This window comes from Phyllostomus discolor, chromosome 8, assembly GCF_004126475.2.
Source record: "Phyllostomus discolor isolate MPI-MPIP mPhyDis1 chromosome 8, mPhyDis1.pri.v3, whole genome shotgun sequence".
Lineage (NCBI taxonomy): Eukaryota > Metazoa > Chordata > Mammalia > Chiroptera > Phyllostomidae > Phyllostomus > Phyllostomus discolor.
Window position 1 is genome coordinate 52,697,639 of NC_040910.2, and position 21,700 is coordinate 52,719,338.

General features: G+C 48.7%; 1 protein-coding gene across 1 annotated transcript in view; it reads left to right on the top strand.

Annotated features, from left to right (window-relative positions):
• SLC25A37 (solute carrier family 25 member 37) overlaps window positions 1-10,557 on the top strand; it is a 35,643-nt gene extending 25,086 nt beyond the window's left edge. Inside the window, exons 2-4 of the mRNA XM_028519667.2 lie at window positions 5,287-5,515; window positions 7,480-7,536; window positions 9,367-10,557. Coding sequence (XP_028375468.1) covers window positions 5,287-5,515; window positions 7,480-7,536; window positions 9,367-9,887 — 807 coding nt within the window. The 3' untranslated portion in view covers window positions 9,888-10,557. The remainder of the gene's footprint in view (window positions 1-5,286; window positions 5,516-7,479; window positions 7,537-9,366) is intronic.
• Window positions 10,558-21,700: the final 11,143 nt, after the last annotated feature.

Below are 21,700 nucleotides of genomic sequence, written 5' to 3' on the forward strand. Positions count from 1 at the left end.
CGCAGGGTACCTGGGAGCCCCACCCCTGCCTCGGCTCCCTGTTCACCTGCCCCAGAGTAGGGCCTGCACAGATGCTTTCGAATGGGTCAGTGGGCAGATTTTTTGTTGCCTTCTCCTGGTCCTTGAACTGCCACCTGGATTGTACTTTTGGCATGGGGAGTCTTTTATACTATTACTTGTTTGTTATTTTGAGAAGTTTCAGAAAGGTGGTGGGAATCCCCAGCATGTCCAGGTGGGGGTGGGGGTGGACCGTGGACAAGTTAGGTTGCAGGGGCAGGGTGGTGCTGGTATCGGCCAGGATGCCCTTGGAGGAGGTCTGAGGTCTCCCTGCCAGGCTCAGCTTGCTCCCTTCACTCTTCTGCTCTGGCCCTGGCCCGGATCCCAGATCCCAGATCCGTGCCCCCTTATCTGTATGATCTTGGGCAAGTGGCTTTCCTGCTCCGGCCCCAATGTCCCATCTGAAAAGGCAGGTGCTGAGCTAGATGTGCTCTGTGCCCAGGGCCCTCTGGGCTCCCGTCATTTGATCCTGCAAGCTCACCTAGGACGGCATGCACATTTTCCATTCTCTCCCCCTCCTCCCCTCAATACCAGAACAGGCCAACAAGGCCGGCTGCCTCTGTTTGGTCTTCCTGGGGGAGAGTTTGAGGACTAGCTTGCCAACCCTACTCTGTCTCGACCAGTTCAGTGCAGATACAGAGTTTGTATGGGTGGCGTGGCGTCACTCTTCTGGAGCCGGAGGGGACCTGCTCAGTGAGGTCCCACAGTGAGTGGCAGATGCAGGCCACAGGCTCAGGTCTTCCTGGTTTCTGGGCCAGGGTGCTTTCCTCCATCCTGCCCTTTTGAGGGCGGGCAGCAGTTATGCAACCTGTGTGGGGTAACATGACAACGCAGCAAGGGCTCCCCCTGCCTCTGTCCACCGCCCTTCTCAGGCCTCGTCGTCCCGCTGCTCCTGCTGCTGCGGACGCTCTGTGGGGGCTGCCGGGAATCCTTCCTTCCGACGACACCTGGAGCTGAGCGCTGCGCTTCCTGCTTCCCTGGCCCACCGTTGGCTACAGCTGTCTTTTCTCAAGTACATTCTGCAAGGTGGAACCGGTTATTCAATGAGCCAGGGCTTCCATTGCTAAAGACACAAACATTTAAGAAGGGCCTTGTTAAACTAAGTTCAACGGGCTGCTTTCCCGAAGGGCCTGCCGGAGCCTTTACTGCACCCATGTGCACTGGGACTTTTTAAGAGGGGAGAGGTAACATGAGAGAGTGGGAATGTATTATAAGGAAGTGGGAGAGCTGAGGCCTTGAGCAGGAACTGAAACCCAGGGCCGGAAAGAGAGGTGCCGTGTGAAATTCTGTCTCCATTTTTTGTTTGTTTGTTATTGTTTTTTTCCCCTAGCTCTGCCCTCTCTCTGTGCATCCTACTTCATTTATTTTATTTTTCCTTTTCCCTACCTTCTCCCTGGCTTTTAAAGAAAATCGTGGTACAATGCACATACCATCATAGGTACCATCCTAACCATGTGAAGTGTGCAGTTTGGTGCCCCTGAGCCCATTGGCCATGTTGTGCTCCCAGCGCCGCCATCCACCTGGAGAACTCCGCCAGCAGTGAAGCCACACCTCTGTCCCCTTTAAACACTAACTGCCTTCTCCCCCTCTCCTCAGCCCCTGGCAACTGCCCTTCTGCTTTCTGTCTCTGAGTTTCACTGCACTAGGTGCCTCATTTAAGTGGAATCGGACAGTATTTGCCCCTTTTCACTGAGCATTGCGTCCTCCAGGTTCCTCCGTGCGGTAGCAGGTGACAGAATGCCCTTCCTTCGTAAGGCCAGATGGACCTCCATTGCATGGATGGACCACGCTTTGCTATTCATTCCTCCGTGCACTGATGAACACTTGGGTTTTCTCCAGCCACATCTGGTTTTTTCTTCTTCTCTGGTCCACAGGTGGATACAAAGTGCCCAGCTCTCAGTTGTACGTTGTATTAGCAGAGTCATGGGACAGATAAAAGAGAAACTAGACTCATGGTTTCCTTTATGGCTCTGGCCTCTTGTGCCCCACTTCTTACCCAGCTGCCTCCGGCCCCTCTTGACCTCTGTGCTAAAAGGCTACCGTGACTGTAATGATGCAGCTTGGTCCCTCCTGGTCGCTCCTCTGAGCTCCTTCTTGGCACTCTGGACAGTCTGTGTCATTCTCCCCTTATCTCACACTTTCCTTTTTCCCCATCCACTTCTCCTGTCTGTGTCCTGGTGTCGGACCTTGAGTGGGTGCTCCCTGCAGGCAGGTGGGAGAAACGAAGGTGCTGCAGGACTAAAGAGGCTCTGGCCCCAAGCCCAGCCACCATGGCGGTGATGGGCCCAGGTGGGCCTTGATTGGGCCCTCCACACTCATGGGCCATGACATCTGTTTTAGGTGTGTGTCGTTAAGCACGGTCTGCCCACCACTGAGGATGGAGAAGACCCCCGAGTGTGCGAGATACCCTCTTCCCCACAAGAGGGTGGTACGCTTTGCTTCAGTAACATCTTCTCCTCCCACTGCCTCACTCCTAAGTGTAAAAATGGGAGGTGAGAAATCAGTCTGAACTTTCCCTTGTAAGTTTACGGGAGCAGCTCTGTAAGGGAGGGACCCTCCTGAGGCCTTTGGTACGTAGAGGGCGAGTAGGAGAGGGGCTGGTCATTGTTGGCTGCCTGTCCGTAGCAGGTGTTTCCCACCGTTACTGCAGCCTGCCAACGGCTCTCTGGGGATTACTTCACACCACCCTCCCCCTACCCTGGTTAGGGAACCTGCTCAAAGTGCCACAGTGAGAACTCTGGTGGATAGTGCTGGCTTGGCACCGTGTGCCCCACTGCCTTCTGCTGCTGCCCCTCCATACTCTCTACCCTCCCCCAGGTCCCCCCCACCCCGGCCCCTCCTCACATAACTGGGGGTGACTCTGTCACTGCACAGGCTGGACGGAGGTCCAATTAAAAAGTGCAAGGACCTTACTTAGTGGTTCTCCCTTTGTTTAGTGATGGTGTAGACTGGCAGGTCCCAAACCTGCAGGGCGGGTTGGCTGGAGACCCAGGGAAGAACTGATGTTACAGCTCAAGTCCAAAGGCCGCCTGGAGGCGGAACGCTTTCTCCCTTGGGGCAGGGGGGCGGCACTTCAGTATTTTCCTCTTCAGGCCTTCAGTGGAGGCCCGCCTGCCCTGTGGAGGGGAACCTGCTTTACTCAGGGTCTAAACAGTAACCTTTCCAGTGACCCCTAGTGTTTGACCACACTTGGAGCCCATGTGAGGAGCATGGCCTCACCAGGGTGACAGTAAGATTAAGTGTCACGACTACTCCAGCCCCTGGGAAGTGTGGTTACACTAACGGAGGTAGGGAAAGCCGGGTGTCTGCCGCAGGGAGTCGGCTGCATATGGAGGAATCAAGAACAGGGCTGTTTATATTTAGATGCTATCTTGTAAAGATGAAATGTGAAAAGTATTTAGAGGAAATGAGGGTGGTTCTAGGTATTTTTGCCATAAACATTTTCACTGCCACACCTAGTTGACAGTATGAGTATGGTTAACAATGAGGCAGACTTCACGTATTTAATTAAGCTAGTTGTGAGTTTGGTTTCACTTCTCCATTGCAAAGTTCTCCAAGTTACTCCTGGGTTCAGATTACGTAAGTCTCAGCCCTCCTAATGGTTTGTACAGTGACCAGTAGACGTGGTGGTCTTAAAACAGTGGGTGATGACACAGGATGGTGACAAGCACATACAGAGCAGATTACAAAACTACGTGTAAAGCCAGATTACATCCTATTCTAGGAAATGATGAATCAGTTTGCAGATGCCTCAGGGACCACGGTCAGCCCTCATAGCCCGCAACACTGACAGCTTATCAAGCTGTGCAGATATCGAAGAGGTTGCTACCTCATTCACAATCGTCTTCAAGAACATTATTGATTCAGTGGAAACGCACACATCCCTCACTGAAGTAAGAAATTGTAGAGAGAAGGAAAAAGCATAATGCTAAGTGAGGAGATGAATCAACAAGCCAATAAACATATCGTACTAAAGACTTTGAAGACACTGTGTTTTCATTTTTTGCAATAAAGTCTTTTTAATTTTTCATGTTTCATTGTGTCCATTTTAATGCCCCTGCTTTATTTTTTGTTAGTTTTAGCTTTTATGTCAAAATTGCCTCTTGGCCAGTTAGTTGTGCTGCAGAAATGATTGTCACGGAGATGTTTACAGCAAAAATACTGACAGCGAACACGCCAGCCACGGGCACGAGGGTTGTGGGAGGTTCCAGGGCTGGGGCTGAGCAGGCGCTTTCAGAGCATGGAGGGGTCAGGGCTGCGCGGGCACCGGCGGCTTCAGGACCAGTGGCAGCCCCGCGGTGATGATGATGATACGCAGTTCTTACAGTTGACTAGAGCTCTAAGTTTATTGGAGATTTTCACATGCATTGTTTTATTTGATGCTCATGAAAACTCTGTTTTTTTTAAAAAAATGATCAATTGCAGTTGACATTCACTATTATATTATTATATATTTTATATTATATTATATTTTCAACACATATTATTCAATATAATGTAATAATATATTGCATATATTATTATATACATTCAATATTATATTATTATATATATTATGTAGTTTCAGGTGTATAGTGTAGGGTTAGACACATATAATTTATGAAGTGATCCCGCTGATATTTCCAGTACCCACCTGGCACCATATACAGTTATTACAGTATTATTGGCTCTATTCTCTATGCTGCACTTTATACCCTTGTGACTTTTTTTTTAATTGAGGATCCCAAAGCCTAGAGAGGTTAAGGGGCTCATCAGCAGTCACCCAAGGATATTTTTTTTTCCCATTGCTTTTTAGAGAGAGAGAGAGAGAAAGAGAGAGAGAGGGAGAGAGAAACATCGATTGGTTGCCTTCTCGTATATACCATGACTGGGGATGGAGCCCATGACCTTGGCATGTGTCCCGACAGGGAGTCAAACCCATGACCTTTCAGTCTTGCTCCAACCAGCTGAGCCACACAGCCCCTGCGAGGTCTCCTCCTCCGAATCCAGCCCCTCACCCCTTCTCTTTCCCCGCTGTGCTGGGTATTACGGAATCCCTGTGGACGTGTTTGTGTCCGGGAGCGAGGACAGGGAAGGAGTGAGCAACCCAGGAAGAAGTCAGTGTTTTCTTCACCCAGAAATTCTGTGAAAATATGAAAATGGACTGTTTTCTCTCACTCTCTCTGGGTCTTCCCTCCTCAGCACCCTTATTAACACCCACGCGTTTCTTGTTCTCTTGCCCTCCCGCAGACACGAATGCAGAGTTTGAACCCAGATCCCAAAGCCCAGTACACGAGCGTCCACGGAGCCCTGAAGAAAATCATTCGGACTGAAGGCTTCTGGAGGCCCCTGCGCGGCCTCAACGTGATGATGATGGGCGCAGGGCCAGCCCACGCCCTGTATTTTGCCTGCTATGAGAACATGAAAAGGACTTTAAATGCCGTTTTCCACCACCAAGGAAACAGCCACCTAGCCAACGGTATTAGAAAGCGTTTGTCTGGAGTTAGAAAGCTCTGTCCTCAGCAGACCCTTCCCCAGGGTCTTCTCCCTGTGACCCAGCAGCCTGCTGCCTCGTCTCCGCCACGCTTGCTTATGAATAAAGAACTCTAGAGTCGTGTGTGCACGCACACACACAAACACACTCACACACACACGCCTTTTCCGTCCCCCTTCTTCGCTTTCTGAAGCCGGGGGAGATTGGTGACAGAGGGGTTTCAGTTTTCACTGTTGTGTGGGTTTTTCATTTCTTTTTTTTCTTTTTTCTTTTTTTTTAACATTCTAAAGCCATTAATGATCAGATCTAGGAAAAAACACCCTGAATAGAAACGAAAACTTTTGAATGCTGGATTCCAAAAAAAAAAGTTATCTGGACAGCTTCTTTGAGACTATTTAAAAACTGGTTCAACAGGTCTCTACAACGTCAAGATCTAACTAAGCTTTAAAAGGTCAAGAAGTTTTATGGCTGACAAAGGATTTGCTCCAGCGCAGACGACCTTTCCCGCCTTAAGCTTCTGGGGATTTGGGAGTTTCGCCCCACGCTCCTCTGTTTGTCTGAGTTGCATCTCTCTGCGATCAAGGGCCGAAAGGGTTTTCTTCGGTGGTTCTGAGGGAGCTGGGTGGGGGCTTGAGTTTGGCGGGCAGCTCTGACCTAGGCATGTCTTCCTGGGTCCAGCTCAGCAGTTATTGCGGCTTCTCCTTTGGGGTTGGGCTTCTGTTGGTTTCTGTTTGGGTGTGAAATGGGTCCACGGGTAGGACGATACATTGTTCTTATTGGAACAAAATTAATCATTCAGCCATGGAGAGGTAGATGTGACCAGTAATAATTTTTTTCCCTTCTCTTCCTGTTCTGCTCAGAATCCAAATGCATTCCTCCCATCAGCCAACCTGGGTAATAATAAGTATATCTGGCTGATTTACAGACATTTGTTTTGCTTTTTAAAAACTGGGCATTAGTTGCACTTAATGAGATGGTCACTAAGAGCCCCTCTGAGGCCACCCCTGAGCCCGTGGCTGTCTGTTGGCAGAAACTGCCCGTGGAATGGTTTAGGTCCTTGGTCGGGGACCCTTGGACTGCAGTTTGATGGTGCCGGTTTATACCGAGTTCTGCCCCTCGCTGTGATGTGACTGCTTCACTGTGGCATGTGTGGTGGTTGCACTTTGACCTTTCTGGGACAATCACAAGTGTGTGTGGAGGAAGAGGGGGGTGTGTGTATTTCAGAAGCCGCTGCTCCTTATTCCTCTCGCCTTCCAGCGGTTATCTGAATTACTGGGCACGTGATCCACAGAGGGAAGAAACCCAAATCCAAAAATAAAATTCCAGGCGGAATTAGGCTTTTGAAATTCCTGGTTCTTGAAGCCAGATGATTGGGCTGCCATCTCTCAGACAAGTCATATCTTCGTAAATTAACCCTGAAATCTACCATGTGCAGGTCTTCCTGGCACTCTCTTCTCGTGCCCGTTTGCTTTAAAGTGCCCAGGTTTTATTAAGTAATTTTCTTAAAGACTTCTTTTCTCCCTCTCAGCCGTATACATGGTGTCATTTCCTCTGATGGCCCCAGTGTAACTGCTGAGTTTGTCTGTAGACGGAGGTGAGGGACGAGCTTGAATGAATACCTAGAGGGTGGGAAAAGCCAGAGTGTCCTTCCTGGGTCCCATCCAGCGTGAGCAGGTCTAACCTTCGCCCAGGATTGACTGCCAGAGAGAAAAGGAAATTTCTACAAGGAGAAAACATGGGTACCTGCACCCGTGCTTCCTTCCCCGTGTTTATCTAGCATTTTCTTGATCCCTTTAGGGTTTTAAGAGTCCATGCTCACCTAGGTGGAGTCAGTAGTGAATTTTGCTTCTTAGAAAGGTGTGCCCAGGGTTCTGTCTGATTTTTAGGTTCCGGGAAGTTTCTCAGAGCGCCTGGCCCCAGAGGGTAATTTTCTGGAGTTTGTTTTGCAGGGATAGCTGGGAGTCTGGCCACCCTGCTCCACGATGCAGTAATGAATCCAGCAGAAGGTAATGTTCCAAGGTCCCAGGGAGTGGCAGAAGGGACATTAGGGGGCAGGAGTGATGGGGGTGGGGGGGTGGGGGACAGGAGGTCGGGTGAGTGGATTCCTGGCCCCCAGGCAGAATAAGGAGAATTTATTTTAACCACATTTTATTAAAGACCTCGAGAAGGGGCCCTGGGCTTTCGAGCTTTGGGCGGCCCTGTTCTCTTCAACAGGGCCGTGTGTGGTGTGGCCTGGGCAGTCTCGGCCATCAGCGGTCCTGGGAGCACCTGGTAGCATGTTAGAAACGCCGATTTTCAGGTCCCACCCCAGACTACCTAAATCCGCCTGTCAGGGTGGGGACGGGGAGTTTGTGTTAATGAGTTCTGCTAGGGATTCTTTTGCACTAGTCTGAAACTTTGTGCCACGTGCACATACCCTCTGGCCCTGGTTAGCCTTTCTCAACCCTAGACAGATTTAGGGGAGACCCGGCAAAATTCAGTTTGCTTTTTTAAAGGAAATTTGAGGTTATTATGGAAAATTTCAAACACTTGCAAACGTAGAGACAAGAGCGTAAGGAGTCCCCTCTACTTTGTGAACGAGCATTTGGCCATTTGGTTTTAGCTTTCTCCTCCTGTGTTAGCCTCCTTGTTCCTTTTGAGTTTGGGGAGCATTAGGACAGTTCTCAGCTGTGAAGACTCAGGCACTGGCAGCCTTGCTGTGTCTCTGGCCCTCGGCCACCTGGTCTGGACCTTGAGAGCTCTGGGACCTGGTCCTGGGCCCGCTTTCGCCTGGGGTAGTCTCTGGAGTCTCTGGAGACGAGGGGCTCTCTCCACCTGCCCTCCCTAAAATGGCCTCTTTCCAGAAGGGAGAATCAGAAGTAAAAATGTCAACACTTTTAGTTTTGTCTTATAAATTTTTCTGTTCTTGTCTTGAGGTTAAAATTGCTCCTTGGCTCCCAGCAGCCTGCCGTGCCCTAGCAGGCAGGGAACTTGCCCTGTCCTTCAGGGACCTGAGGGGCCCAATGGGGAGGTGGGTTCCCCTGTGTGTGTTCACGGCGACTCATACAGGCCCCGACCTGGTCAGTGACTACTTAGTCCAGGTCATCCAGGCGAGAGTTTTACTTCTGTTTTTTAAAGGAGAAATGAGTTCAACTCCCACCTCCTCCTTGACATTATATTGATTTATGGACTTCATTTCTTTAACAGTAAGGAAAAACACGCCACGTGTGTTCATTTTGGCAACACATGGGGATGGTTACAGCTCCACGCCTTGGGGACCACAGTTGGCCCTCATTGGCCTTGTGATCTCTGGTCCATAGTTACTTTTGTGTTAACAAAGCAGGCGTTTTCACTGGAGGTGACTCAGTTCTAGTGTCTCTGGCAAGAGGGCTGTGATACAGAAGCTAATGACACTGTGTCAGGGGCACAGCCCAGAACAGACAAGACAGGACGTGTGACCAGGAGATGTGTTAGGACAGAGGAGGGCAGAAGGGCCAGGGGCAGGGTTTAAGTTTGTGGTGGGTACGATGCCCCAGGCAGCAGGGACCCCAGGTTCAGGTCAGGGAATTGGAAGTGGCGGTCCGGTTTGGGGACCACCGTAAACGAGATTCAGGCTGGAGAAACGGTAGGGAAGAGCCCCTTCACTGGCTCGGGGTTGGGCTTGCCTGGAGCTGGCCCTGCGTGTCTCAGGCTGGGGCTGTGCGTGTGCTGTCTCTGGGACCTGTGACCAGCCTGTCTAAACTTGCTTGTTTCTCTTTATGGCTTGGCTTCCCATTTCACTCCGACCGGGTGGGGCCAAACCAACCACCTGCCCCTTGACTGCCCACCGCCTGTTGTGCCCTGCGGCCCGCCAACAGTTGTGAAGCAGCGCATGCAGATGTATAATTCGCCACACCGGTCGGCCCTCAGCTGCATCCGGACGGTTTGGAGGACTGAGGGCCTGAGGGCCTTCTACCGGAGTTACACCACGCAGCTGACCATGAACATTCCCTTCCAGTCCATCCACTTCATCACCTACGAGTTCCTGCAGGAGCAGGTCAACCCACACCGAAGCTACAACCCGCAGTCCCACATCATCTCAGGCGGGCTGGCCGGGGCCCTGGCCGCGGCCGCCACCACCCCCTTGGACGTCTGTAAGACTCTTCTCAACACTCAGGAGAACATGGCCCTGAACCTGGCCAACATCAGTGGCCGGCTGTCGGGCATGGCCAACGCTTTCCGGACAGTGTATCAGCTCAACGGCCTGCCCGGCTACTTCAAGGGCATCCAGGCCCGAGTGCTGTACCAGATGCCTTCCACTGCCATCTCCTGGTCCGTGTACGAGTTTTTCAAATACTTCCTCACCAAGCGCAAGCTGGAGAGTCGAGCACCATACTAAAGGAGCAGGCCGAAGGCCGTGAGTCCAGAATCTTGTGTTTTTAAAAGGTTCTCCCTGCCTGCTTGCACCACCTCGCCCTCGCCCCGAAAGCATTTTTGCGGGGTGTTTTCAGGGTGGGCCTTCCGCTCCCCGGTGCCTGAGAGAGAGGGGCGGATAGACCAGCCGCTTACACGCAGGCTCTCTGTGGAGACATCCGAGGTGGTGGCAGGTGGGGCAAGGCTTTGGAAGGGGCACTTCCTCCTCTCAGGGGCATGATGCAGCTTTTCTGCTTCAGTGTGGCCAGCCCCTCCCCTCGAGTTGCAGGTCATGGGGAGGGAAGAAGATGTGCAGTGACTGAGAACATTAAAGCAAAAAACAAAGTTATGTATGTAAAAGTTCCAGTACACAGTATAAAATAGATGGATGGCGTTTATTTTTTATTTTTCTATGTAGAAGGTTTTTGGGTTTGTGTGTGTGCCTGTGTGTGTGTGTGTGTGTGAATCAGTGTGACAGCCGGGACTGCAAAGCTGTTTTTAAACACGGAGGGCTGAACTCTTCCATTGGGTTAAGTGAAAAGGCACCAAAGTAATCGCTAAATGTGGCCTAAAGTTGTGGTGAGCCCCCAAATGGAAGTTTCACTTGAATGTAAAATAATGAATGTAAAATAATAAATATAAATTTATATTTTGAATTTCTCTTTTTATGGGGGAAAACTTAATGTTGAAAAAAATCAAAATAATATGTATCTCCCGTCTGCTTTCTTTTACACATGCAGTCACCTTCACGTGCCTTTAGCCTTTGTCTTCAGAGTCCTGGAACTTTAGGGATGCTTTCTGTTGCCGTGGGCACGCACACATGCCGCTGACAGGAACCACACTGGAGGACAGTGGCCCCTAGTGACAGTCTTACACCCGCTGAGACCGCCTCCTTCCCTGGGGCGTGAATGTAGCCTCCCTGGGCCAGCTCTCGGGAGCCCTTGAAATGCCCGCATCCTGTCGGCAGGAGGAGTCCTATTCCCCTAGGACTTCTCTCTGCCTCCACCTTCTGACTCAGACACCTCATGGCTCTTGTTTGTGTGTGTTCCCACTGAACTCCTGATCTGTTTCCCTGTCAGTTTAAGAGATTTTAAAAAACCCAGCCAGTGTATCGATGGCATTTGTCTATCTCCTGCCGCAGAGCCTCTTACCACACAGCAACAGAGTTCTAGCCCTCTAGCCAGGGCCCAGCTGACGAGGGCCTTGGTGCCGCAGTCAGGATGCCCCTGGGGCATCTTCAGCCTCTGTGGGTCCAAGTCAGCTGAGACCCTGAGGCCTAACTGCCTTGTTGAAGAGCCTCACAGAGAAAACTGGAGCCTGCTCCCTCTGGTCAGGGCTCTCCATGGGCTTCCAGGCCATCAGGGGGAGGCCCAATGGCTCCCTCTCAGAGGCCGGCTGTATACAGGTGCTGGAGGCACACTCTCGGGTGTCTCCCCAAGGCTCAGCCCCGGCTCCTGTAACCCTGGGAAGAACTCCAGTGGCACTGGGATAGTTTGCATCTTGGGACCCTGCACCCAGGGCTGGGCATCTCATCAGGGACAGGAGAGCGGGCCCTTTCTCCTGGGCCGGGGGCTCAGATGCTGGCCTGTCCCACCTCAGGGTTAATGCCTTCAGTGGAAACCTGTAGCAGCAAACATCTGCCCCACTCGGGATACAAAAGCCTCTGGGGACCACGCTGCCTTGGGAAGTGTTTACATCTCTCTAAACATGGTCCATGTTAGTGTTAGATTCTGTGGATGGAAAAACCACAGATTGGATTCTAAAATAATTATCCAACTACTCCTTTTTGTCTACTTAAGCTTGACACATTGTTGCAAAATGTTTATTTCTTACGGGATTTTGTCTTTGATAGAAAAGCTGCTTGCTGCTCTGGGAAAACTCCTTTGGGTGGGCAGATGCAAGAAGCAGAGGTAGAAGGTGGATTTCAGAGCACTGGGCTCAGAGTTGCAGGTCCGGTCCTGTCGTCCCTCTCACGGTGCAGTGGTGCAGCCGATTGGTTGGGAAGCAGGGGGGAGGCTGCCTGCCCTGCCTTCCCTACTGGGTCAGTCTCCCTGGGGCGGAAAGAACACTAAAATATGGGTAATTTATTGGGGAATTCTTTTCCCCCACTTGCCCTGAGCCCCCCGAAGTGTGTACTGTTGCCTCGTGCAGACTGCAGTGCAGTTGTGGATTTTGACTTTGTCCTTGTGAAGCTAAACAGGAACGTGTTCTCCCCAGCCCCGGTGATGATCAGCTTCGTAGCACTGTGGCGTGCGCTCGGTTGTCAGTGTCTCTGGAGTGGTGTCTGCAGCCAGGGTATGCCACTGAGTACAGTCCTCACACTCAGGGCATCCAACGTTTTGGCATCTCTGGACCACGCTGGAAGAAGAGTTGTTTTAGGCTACACATTAAATACACGAACACTAACGAAAACTGATGAGCAAAAAAAGAGAAAAAAAAGGGTTTAAGTAAACTTACGGTTTCCTGTTGGGCCACATCCACCGCCATCCTGGCCGCGGGTTGGCCACCCCTGCGGCCCTGCGCGCATGCGCACGCGGCCACGCGCGCCTGCATGAAAGCTCTTCCGCTCAGACCATGGTTTGAGATTCAGCCACTCGTAGGTCAGAGCTTTATTTTCGAATAAAAGGTTGATTTCCTTTTCAAATGGGGTAAATGTTCAACCCAGGACTATGTTTTTAAAATTTTGCGGGTTGAATCCAGCTATATACCGGCCTACATCCTTTTGTATGGTTTCTGTTTCTTTTTCTTTCTTTTTTTACTGCTGGTGTCTTATTCTAAGCCCTGTCCTCCAAAGTTCCTGACAGCTGCATCTCCAACACATTGTAGTGCGGGTAGCTTTGAGGCTGATTGTGCCTGTTAAATGCTAATGTACTGCTGCTTCCTGCCTGCTGGGCGCACTCTGTACCAGGATGAGCAAGTCTAGTTTCTTAAACGCCTGTAGTAATAATTGCTGATTCTGCCTCTCAGCTGCTGCCAGCTCCTTGAAGGGAGAAATGCGTGTTTTGTGGGGGGCATGTTTCTGACGTGCTGCTCCAGCTGCCACATGGAGCTAGTGACAGACAAAGCCTTGGTCTTTGACTGGGTGGGGCTCTGTGGTGGGAGTGCTGAAGGAAGAGGAAGGTGGAGAGAAAAACCCAATTCTTGGGGCTTGTGCCTCTTCCAGGCTCGCACAGGAAGTACCAGGATCTGTGATATTGACAGAAAGGTCGCTTTCTGCCCTCTTTTCAAATGGCCAGCCGGGAGAGGTCATGTTACTCTGCCAAGACAGAGCCTGGGTGCGGCCTGGCTTTGCTCCTCGTGCCAGGGAGGGTAGCAGCTGTTCTTTCCAGCGTGGGCGCCTGAGTGTGACACACTGCAATACATGATGTGCACACCCAGGTGCACGCTACTCTCATACCTGGTTTTCACGTACTTAACCAATTAGCCCCTTTGTGATCCTCAGTCACAGGGGTCCCTCCATGAGGGAAGCTCTGGGGGACAAGAACCTACCCCTGTTTCGTAAAGCTCACAGTGTAAGGCAGAGAACTGAGCGTTTTCTGGGCCAGGAGTGGGCAGGGGGAGGTCTCGGAGCCCTCTGAGATGCCACGGTCAGCTCCTAATCCTGCACGTGGTTTTGGGGTAACAGTGCCTTCTGGCACTGGAGGCTCAAGCAAGGGCGGAGGGTCAGAACTGAGGTCAGGCTGAGAGCCAGCCAAAGGTAGGGGTGCCAGGAGGTGGGAAGGGGCTCTGGCTAGAGGGTGAAGAAGGCTGGAGATACACTTCCTGCTTCATAGTTTTACCCAAGACCAACCTGTGCTTCTCAAAGCCGACTTGTGCCTTCAGTTGCTCCTCCCACTTGGGTGGGTGGGAGGCAGGTGTGGGAGGGCCTGTTTTTAGTGGATGTGTATCTGCTCAGCAGATACTTCTCCCCCTGCCCTGCGAAGTTGATGTGCCAGTGAATCTGAAGTCTTCCCAAGAGCAGGGTGCTGCTCCTGGTGCTGTGGGGACAAGAGCCCAGTGCAGAAGGTGGTTTTTGTCCTTTCAGGCCTTAGAGCCTCACAGAAGAATATGAGGGAAGCCACAAACTTCCTTAAGGTAAGCAGATCCAGCCCCACCAAGATGGTCCTGGAGGCTACCGTGGAAGTGTCAACTGAAAATTCATATCGACTAGGTGTTTCGTCTACAGAAAGGATTTACTCAGAAAAAGAAAGGGTTGCCACCCAGTGCACATAGACATGGCCAGCCATGTGCACACTCAGGCCTGCCCGCCAAGGTAGAGGAGCATTCATGACAGGAAAAGGAAGTTATGGGAAGGGGAAGCTAGAACCAGAGAGCTTTATGGCAGGCATCGAGTTCCGCCGTAGAGTTCTTGCGTGCTCTTGCAATTGCCTATGGGACTTCCATAGGCCCTAGCCCTCCCCACAGACTTTCTGTGCTGGTTGTGTTTTCTTAAAGTCCCAGTTAGTCTTTGTAGAAATCACAGAGTAACATGATGCCACTAACCAGGTTGTCCATCTCATTCACGGCTCTATCACCCCAGGGATGAGCTGGAGCAGCCCCTCCACCCCCTGGAACCCTCCCTGGAGCTTCGCGTGCACATCCGCATTTGGTAACATCACGTTGCTAGCTGGAAGTCAGCAAACATAGGAATCTATACCCCTGAAGCAGACAAGTGCTGTAATCAGGGCTCTTTTCCAAGCCCAGCATTGTACTGGGTCTACCAAAAAGTCTATGGGGTTTGTTCCGTAAAATAACACATTTTTCCTTTTCACCAATAACTTGATTGATTTGGGTATTTTGAATGTGGCCACTATCTCCTGTATGGTAGAACATTGCCTGTTCTCAATTAATGTCTTGATTTGGTTGCTATTAACTTCAGCAGGTCTACCTGACTGTGGAGCATCGCCTGGAGAGCAATCTCCAGCACACAAGTTTGTAAGCCACTTTGGACACATTTGATCAGTCACAGCACCTTCCCTATGCACTGCATAAGTCTTTTTTTTTTTTTGCATTTCAGTTGCATTTTTATCTTTCTTGAAATACCAAAGTATAATATGTCAAAAATGTTGCTTATTTTCTTCCATCTTTCATATTCAATTTGGCTACACAAAAATTCACCAATTTTGGTAAGTTTTTTTTTAATGCATGTTGATATGACAGCTGTCACAACACAATCTAACAAAATTGTTTCAAATGAAGTTAAAGACAATTAAGTGCTACCAGAGCCATCTTATGGAAAAAAAGAAACAAAATTTTGGCCAACCCAATAGAAGAGGCACAGCCACTGGGAGGAAGGAGAGGTGGGCCAGTACTCCTGACAGGGAAACAAAGGGTCCCCTTGCCAGGGATAGGCTGTGAATAAGAGCTTGATTTCCATCGTAAGGAGGTTGACCTTTAATTGGCAGGTAATGGGGAGTCATTAAGGGTCTTTAACAGAGGGCATGGTGGCAGGTGCTCAGCTTCAGGGAGAATCATCTGGCAGAAGTAGACAGGGTGGAGTGGAGAGTGAACACGGAGGGGGCCAGACACTTGGTGCACAGTGAAAGTGTGCAGAAAAAGGGTGACTGAGGGAAAGGCAGGGAGACTAGAACAGAGCATGTGTAACAGATGAGCGCACAGGCGGAATCAACAGGGACTGGGTATGATGGTAGGGCAGGTGACAGCCGTCTGTCTGACAGGAGTGGCAGTGTTGGGAGGAAGACCTGGTGGGGGAATAGCAGGTGGAGGTGGAGAAGCAGTGCCTTGTCTCTAAACCCAATGGCCTCTCCTTTGCCATGCGCCAAACTGGAGCTCTGAGCCCTCAGCTAACAGCTCCCACGTCCACTCCCCTTTCTTGGCTTCCACTTTCCTGCCCTGCTTTGGCTGCCCCCACCAGCTTCTGTTCCACTGGGCCACTTCAGGGTGGCTGGCTGATGCAGACCCTGGCTTGTGGGGTCCATAGCATTGTGGATGAGGGAGAGACATTCACACGGACTACAGAGTCCTGTGGAGGAAAAGGGCGGGTGGCTTCACTCTCAAGAGGAGCCAAAAGCTGCGGCCTCTGCCATGACAGGCCTTTATTTCTTTTTCCAGGCACGTTACATGATGGTCCTCATTTACTATGCACAGGCTCGCTTTAGGTGGTTACCTTTTACAGCAAACAAAGGAGATGCCACTAATCACATCACAGAAGAAGGATATTTGCTAATGAAAAGGGAAGAGTGATTGAACCAGTTACACTCCATACTGGGGAGTGTTAGCTTGGATTTTAGGAAGTTACAGTAAGCACTTGCTGTCTCAATTCAGGGTGAGGGAGTTTTAGCAAAAGTAAGTCTCAAAGTGGCCTAGGCACATTGCAGACCTGATTCCCCACAGGAGAACCTATCCATGGGTGTGGGTCCTGTGCATCTCTGAGTGGGAGCTGGGCCCATGCCACACAGAACAGTCTCCTACAGCTGGCTGCTCTGGAGGGTGCTGCCTTTGGCCCTGCTGTCTCTCATCAACTCTTAGTGCTGACCTGTCCTTACACCTTCAACTAGCCCTATGGAAAGATAATTCCTGCATGTGGCTGGAGCACCCCAACTTCTCTCCCGAGCGCCAGACCTACATGTCCAGGTGCCTGCTGGACATCTCCCAGATCTCAACGCTTGTCCCTCCCTGAACCGCCACCAACCTGAGAGACTCCTCCCTTGCTTCCAGAGGCCTACTCACCATCTTACTGAGATAGGATAGTGAGAAGCTAGGAAACTTCCCTGGTGAGTGGAATAGGGAAACAGACAGATGGCTGAACACGATGGCGGAGCATTTCACAGACAGGTCTGATGGTCACCAAGATGGGGGGCCCCAGTGCCTGGCAGGGGGCAAAACAGAAAATAAGGGCCTGGCCCCGAGGGTAACCTCTCCTCTCTGGCCTTTCCGCACTGGAGACATCTGGGCCTCAGCTGTGTTTCGGCTTCAGGCCCAAAAAGCGGCAAAACCAGGTGGACAAAGCCAGACCAACTGCAATGACTAAACACCACCTGCCTCATCATTTACCAATCAGAGGAGACCATGACCATAAAGAGGCATACCTGGACAATTGACACATATTCTACTGAAACATCTCCTGAGACCTCCCCTAAGATTCCTGCCTGCAAGAGATAAAAGCCTCAGGGCAAAGGACCCAGCCTGCACTCTCCCTCTGGGGAGCAGCCTGTGCCATTCCCTCTTCTTCCCTCACTTCTTTCCTCACAGGCTGGTGTCTTCTAAACTCTAAGGCAATGGGCAGCTGGTAGCTTGTCCTGGCCCGACCCCCTGAACCTGTCCCCAAGGCCCCCTCTTCTCTGACTTCCCAGGGAGCTAAGGCAGCCCAGCCTGGGCTCTCCTGTTGCTTCCTCTATGCCGAGCCCTTCCTTGTCTCACTGTCCCCAGTGTTAATAAATGCACCCTCACAGCCACCTCGACTCATGTTGTGGAATCTTTCTCACACGAAGCCAAGAACCCACATACTGCAGTTGGCCCTCGGCAGACCTGCTCAGGGCCAGGCCCCGTCTGGGAACATTACTCACTTGCTCAGAGCCTTAAAGGGCTAATTGTTCACTGAATTTAGGAACAGGCTCCCCTACATATGCCAGTGCCCAGTGTAATTTCGTGTGCGAAGCAGTAAAGAGCAAAGTATAAGACAGCATCATGCGTGCTGCTGGGATGCTGCCTATACAGACTCACAGCAGACGTAAGGACACTGACTGAAAGGGCAGGGATGACAAAATTTTATGCAAATGGGAATGAAAAGAAAGTGCGTATAGCTATACGCATAGCAGAAAAAACTAGACTTTAAACAGACAGATAAAAAATGAAGAAAGGGCATTACATAATGATAGAGGGGCCAGTCGAACAAGATGATACAATGTTTGTAAAACATATGCACCCAATGTAGGAGCACCAAGGGCTACGATACCAATATGAACAGAACTACAGGGAGAAAGTGACAGCAACACAGTGGTGTTGGAACAACTGGCTGGACACACACATGACAAATGATCTAGACATTAACCTTACATGCTTCACAAAAATTAACACTAAATGGATCACAGGCCTGAATGCAGCATGCAAAACTATAAAATCAGACTTCATCTGAAGTCTAGATGACTGGCCTTGATTTTGGCAACGACTTTTTAGATACAACACCAAAAGCACAATCCATGAAAGAAATAGTTGATAAGCAGGACTTTGTCAAAATAAAACGTTTCTGCTGTACAAAGGACATGGTCAAGAGAATGAAAAGATAAGCCACAGATTGGGAGAAAATATTTGCAAAACCCTATCAAATACAGAACTGTTATTCAAAATACACAGAGAACATTTAAAACTCAACACTAAGGGAAACAATCTGACTTTAAAGCAGGCAAAGGCCTCGACAGATACCCCACCAAGAAGATGTACAGATGGCAGATAAGCAGGTGGAAAGATGCTCCACATCATAAGCCACCGGAGAAATGCAAACTATAAAACAATAATGAGATCGATGTAGTTCTATTTGTTTATTTTTTTCTTTAGTTTACCTTGCTTAAGGATACATATCAGATAAAAAAATACAATGCTATGAGCAATGTCTGAAATTTTACTGCCTATGTTTTCTTCTAGGATTATTATGGTTTAGGGTCTAACATTTAAGTTTTTGATCCATTTGTGTGGTATGAAAAGGTGGTCTAGCTGTATTTTTCTGTATGTTATTTGTCCAATTTTCCCAGCACCATTTATTGAATTAATTATCATTAGTCCATTGTATGTGTTTGCCTCTTCTGTTGAATATTAACTAACTTTAAAGGTGTAGGTTTATTTCTGGGCTCTCTGTTCGGTTCCATTGATTTATGTGTCTGTTTTTGTGCCAATACCATGCTGTTTTGATTACTATGGCCTTATAGTATAGTTTCTTTTTCTTTTTTAAAGTATATTTTATTGATTATACTATTACAGTTGTCCTAATTTTCTTCCCTTGCCCCCTCTGCCTGGTACCCTCGTTCCCTCCCACAATCCCCCCCTTAGTTCATGTCCATGGATTGTGCATATAAGTTCTTTGGCTTTTCCATTTCCTACACTGTTCTTAACCTCCCCCTGTCTATTTTGTACTTACCAATTATGCTTCTTAATCCCTGTACCTTTTCCCCCATTCTCCCCCTTTCCTCTCCCCATGATAATCCTCCATGTGATCTCCATATCTATGATTCTGTTCCTGTTCTACTTGTTTGCTTAATTTGTTTTTGTTTTTTTTTTTTAGATTCAGTTGTTGATGGTTGTGAGTTTATTGACATTTTAATGTTCATAGTTCTGAGCTTCTTTTTCCTAAATAAGTCCCTTTAACATTTCACATAATAAGGGCTTGGTGATGATGAACTCCTTTAGCTTTACCTTGTCTGGGAAGCACTTCATCTTCCCTTCAATTCTAAATGAAAGCTTTGCTGGATGGAGTAATCTGGGTTGTAGGTCCTTGCTTTCCATCACTTGGAATACTTCTTGTCAGTCCTTTCTTGCCTGCAAAGTTTCTTTTGAGAAATCAACTGACAGTCTTATGGGAACTCCTTTGTAGGTAATTGTCTGCTTTTCTCTTGCTGCTTTTAATATTCTCTCTTTAACCTTTGGCATTTTAATTATGATGTGCCTTGGTGTGGTCCTCTTTGGGTCCAACTTATTTGGGATTGTCTGCACTTCCTAGACTTGCATGTCTATGTCCTTCACCAAATTAAGGAAGTTTTATTTCATTATTTTTTTCAAATGAGTTTTCAATTTCTTGCTCTTCCTCTTCTCTTTCTGACATCCCTATGATTTGGATATCGGCACTTTTGGAGATGTCCACTTCTTATCCTCCCCCCCTTTTTGAATGCTTGTTTTTTCATTCTGTTCTGGTTATTTGTTTATTTCTTTCTTATGCTCCAAATTGTTGATTTGAACCCTGGCTTCCTTCCCTTTACTGTTGGTTCCATGTGGAGTTTTCTTTATTTCACTTAGTGTAACCTTCATTTATTCCCTTATGCTTTTGTTATACTCAATGAGTTCTCTGAGTATCTTTATTACCAGTGTTTTGAACTCTGTATCTGATAGGTTGGCTGTCTGTGTTTTATTTAGTTCTTTTTTTGGGGTTTGTTCTGTTCTTTCATTTGGGCAATATTCCTTTGTCTTCTCAATTTGGCAGTCTCCCTGTGTTTGTTTCTGTGTATTAGGTAGAGCTGCTTTGACTTCTTGTCTTGGTGTACCTGTTAAAAATTGTATGGGGTGAAGCCTTAGATATCTGCCAGGGCAGGGCAACCCACTTCACCACTTTGTGGCTCTGTGTGGAGGAGATGGCTCAGAGAGGGGACAATGCCACTGCCTGATGACTGGTGGCTTGCTTGTACTTGCCCCATTTCCAGTCACTTCACCCACTTTCTGTATGTGACTGGTGCCCTTCTAGTTGCTATCCTGGTGGTGGTTTCCCTGAGTGGGTGGGTTTGCATACACATTCTAGGACCATATGGGCCCTTTAAACAGACTCTTCTAAGAGACCAGCAGTTTCTTCCACCTCCCCAACCCCCACTGGTTTTTACAGCCAGAAATTATGAGGCTTTATTTTCCCAGCACTGGAACCCTGGGCTGTGTGGTCTGGCCTGGGGCTGGGATTGCTCTCTTCTCAGGTATCCTGGTTTTTTATCCACCACACGTAATGTGGGATTGCCCATTCCACTGGCTGCTGCTGCCGCCTCGCCATTGCCACTCACGTCCTCACCACCCCAGCTCCCTGTCTCTGCCCCTCCTGCCACCTAGATGAATATGGCTTCTTTAAATCCTTGGTTGTCAGACTTCCATACTGTTTGATTTTTCTGGCAGTTCTGGGTGTTTTTTGTTTGGAGGTTAGTTGTAATCCTTCTTATGATTATGCAAGGAGGCAAAGAGTGTCTACCTATGCTTCCATCTGACCAGGGTATAGTTTCATATTAGGTAGCATGATTTCTCCAACTTTGTTCTTTTTTCTCAGGATTTCTATTGCTATGGGGGGCCTTTTGTGGTTCCATACAAATTTTTGAAATATTTGTTGTAGTTCTGTGAAATATATCATTGGAATCTTGATAGTAATTGCATTGAATCCGTAGATTGCTTTGGGTAGCATGGACATTTTAATGATGTTAATTCCTATCCATGAACACAGTATGTGCTTCCAATTATTTGTATCTTCTTCTACCTCTTTCTTCAGTGTCTTATAATTTTCTAGGCACAGGTCTTTTATATCCTTGGTTAGGTTTATTCCTAGGTATTTTATTCTTTTTGAAGAAATTGTGAATGGGATTGTTTTCTTAATTTCCCTTTCTGTTAGTTCATTATTGGCATATAAAATAGTGCAACTAATTTCTGAATATTAAAAGTTTTATATCCTGCTACTTTTCTGAACTCATTTATCATTTCTAGCAGTTTCTTGATGGAATCTTTAGGGTTCTCTACATGCAGTATCATGCCATCTGCAAATAAGACAGTTTTACTTCTTTGTTTCTAATTTGGATGCCATTTATTTCTTCTTGTCTAATTGCTATGGTAGGCAAGTGTATAAATAAACTGTGTACATCCAGACAATAGGATATATTTCAGCACTAAAAAGAAATGAGCTGTCAAGCCATAAAAAGACACAGAGGAAACTTAAATGCATAGAACTATGTGAAAGAAGCCAATCTTAAATCCGACAGGGTTACGTGCTGTATGATTCCAACTATATGGCATTCTGGGAAAGCCCAAACATGGGGAGAGCAAGTCAATCAGCGGTTGCCAGGAGTTAGGGGGGAGGGGTGGATAGGACTTTGAGGCCAGTGAAACTACCCTGAGTGATACTGTGTTGGTGGA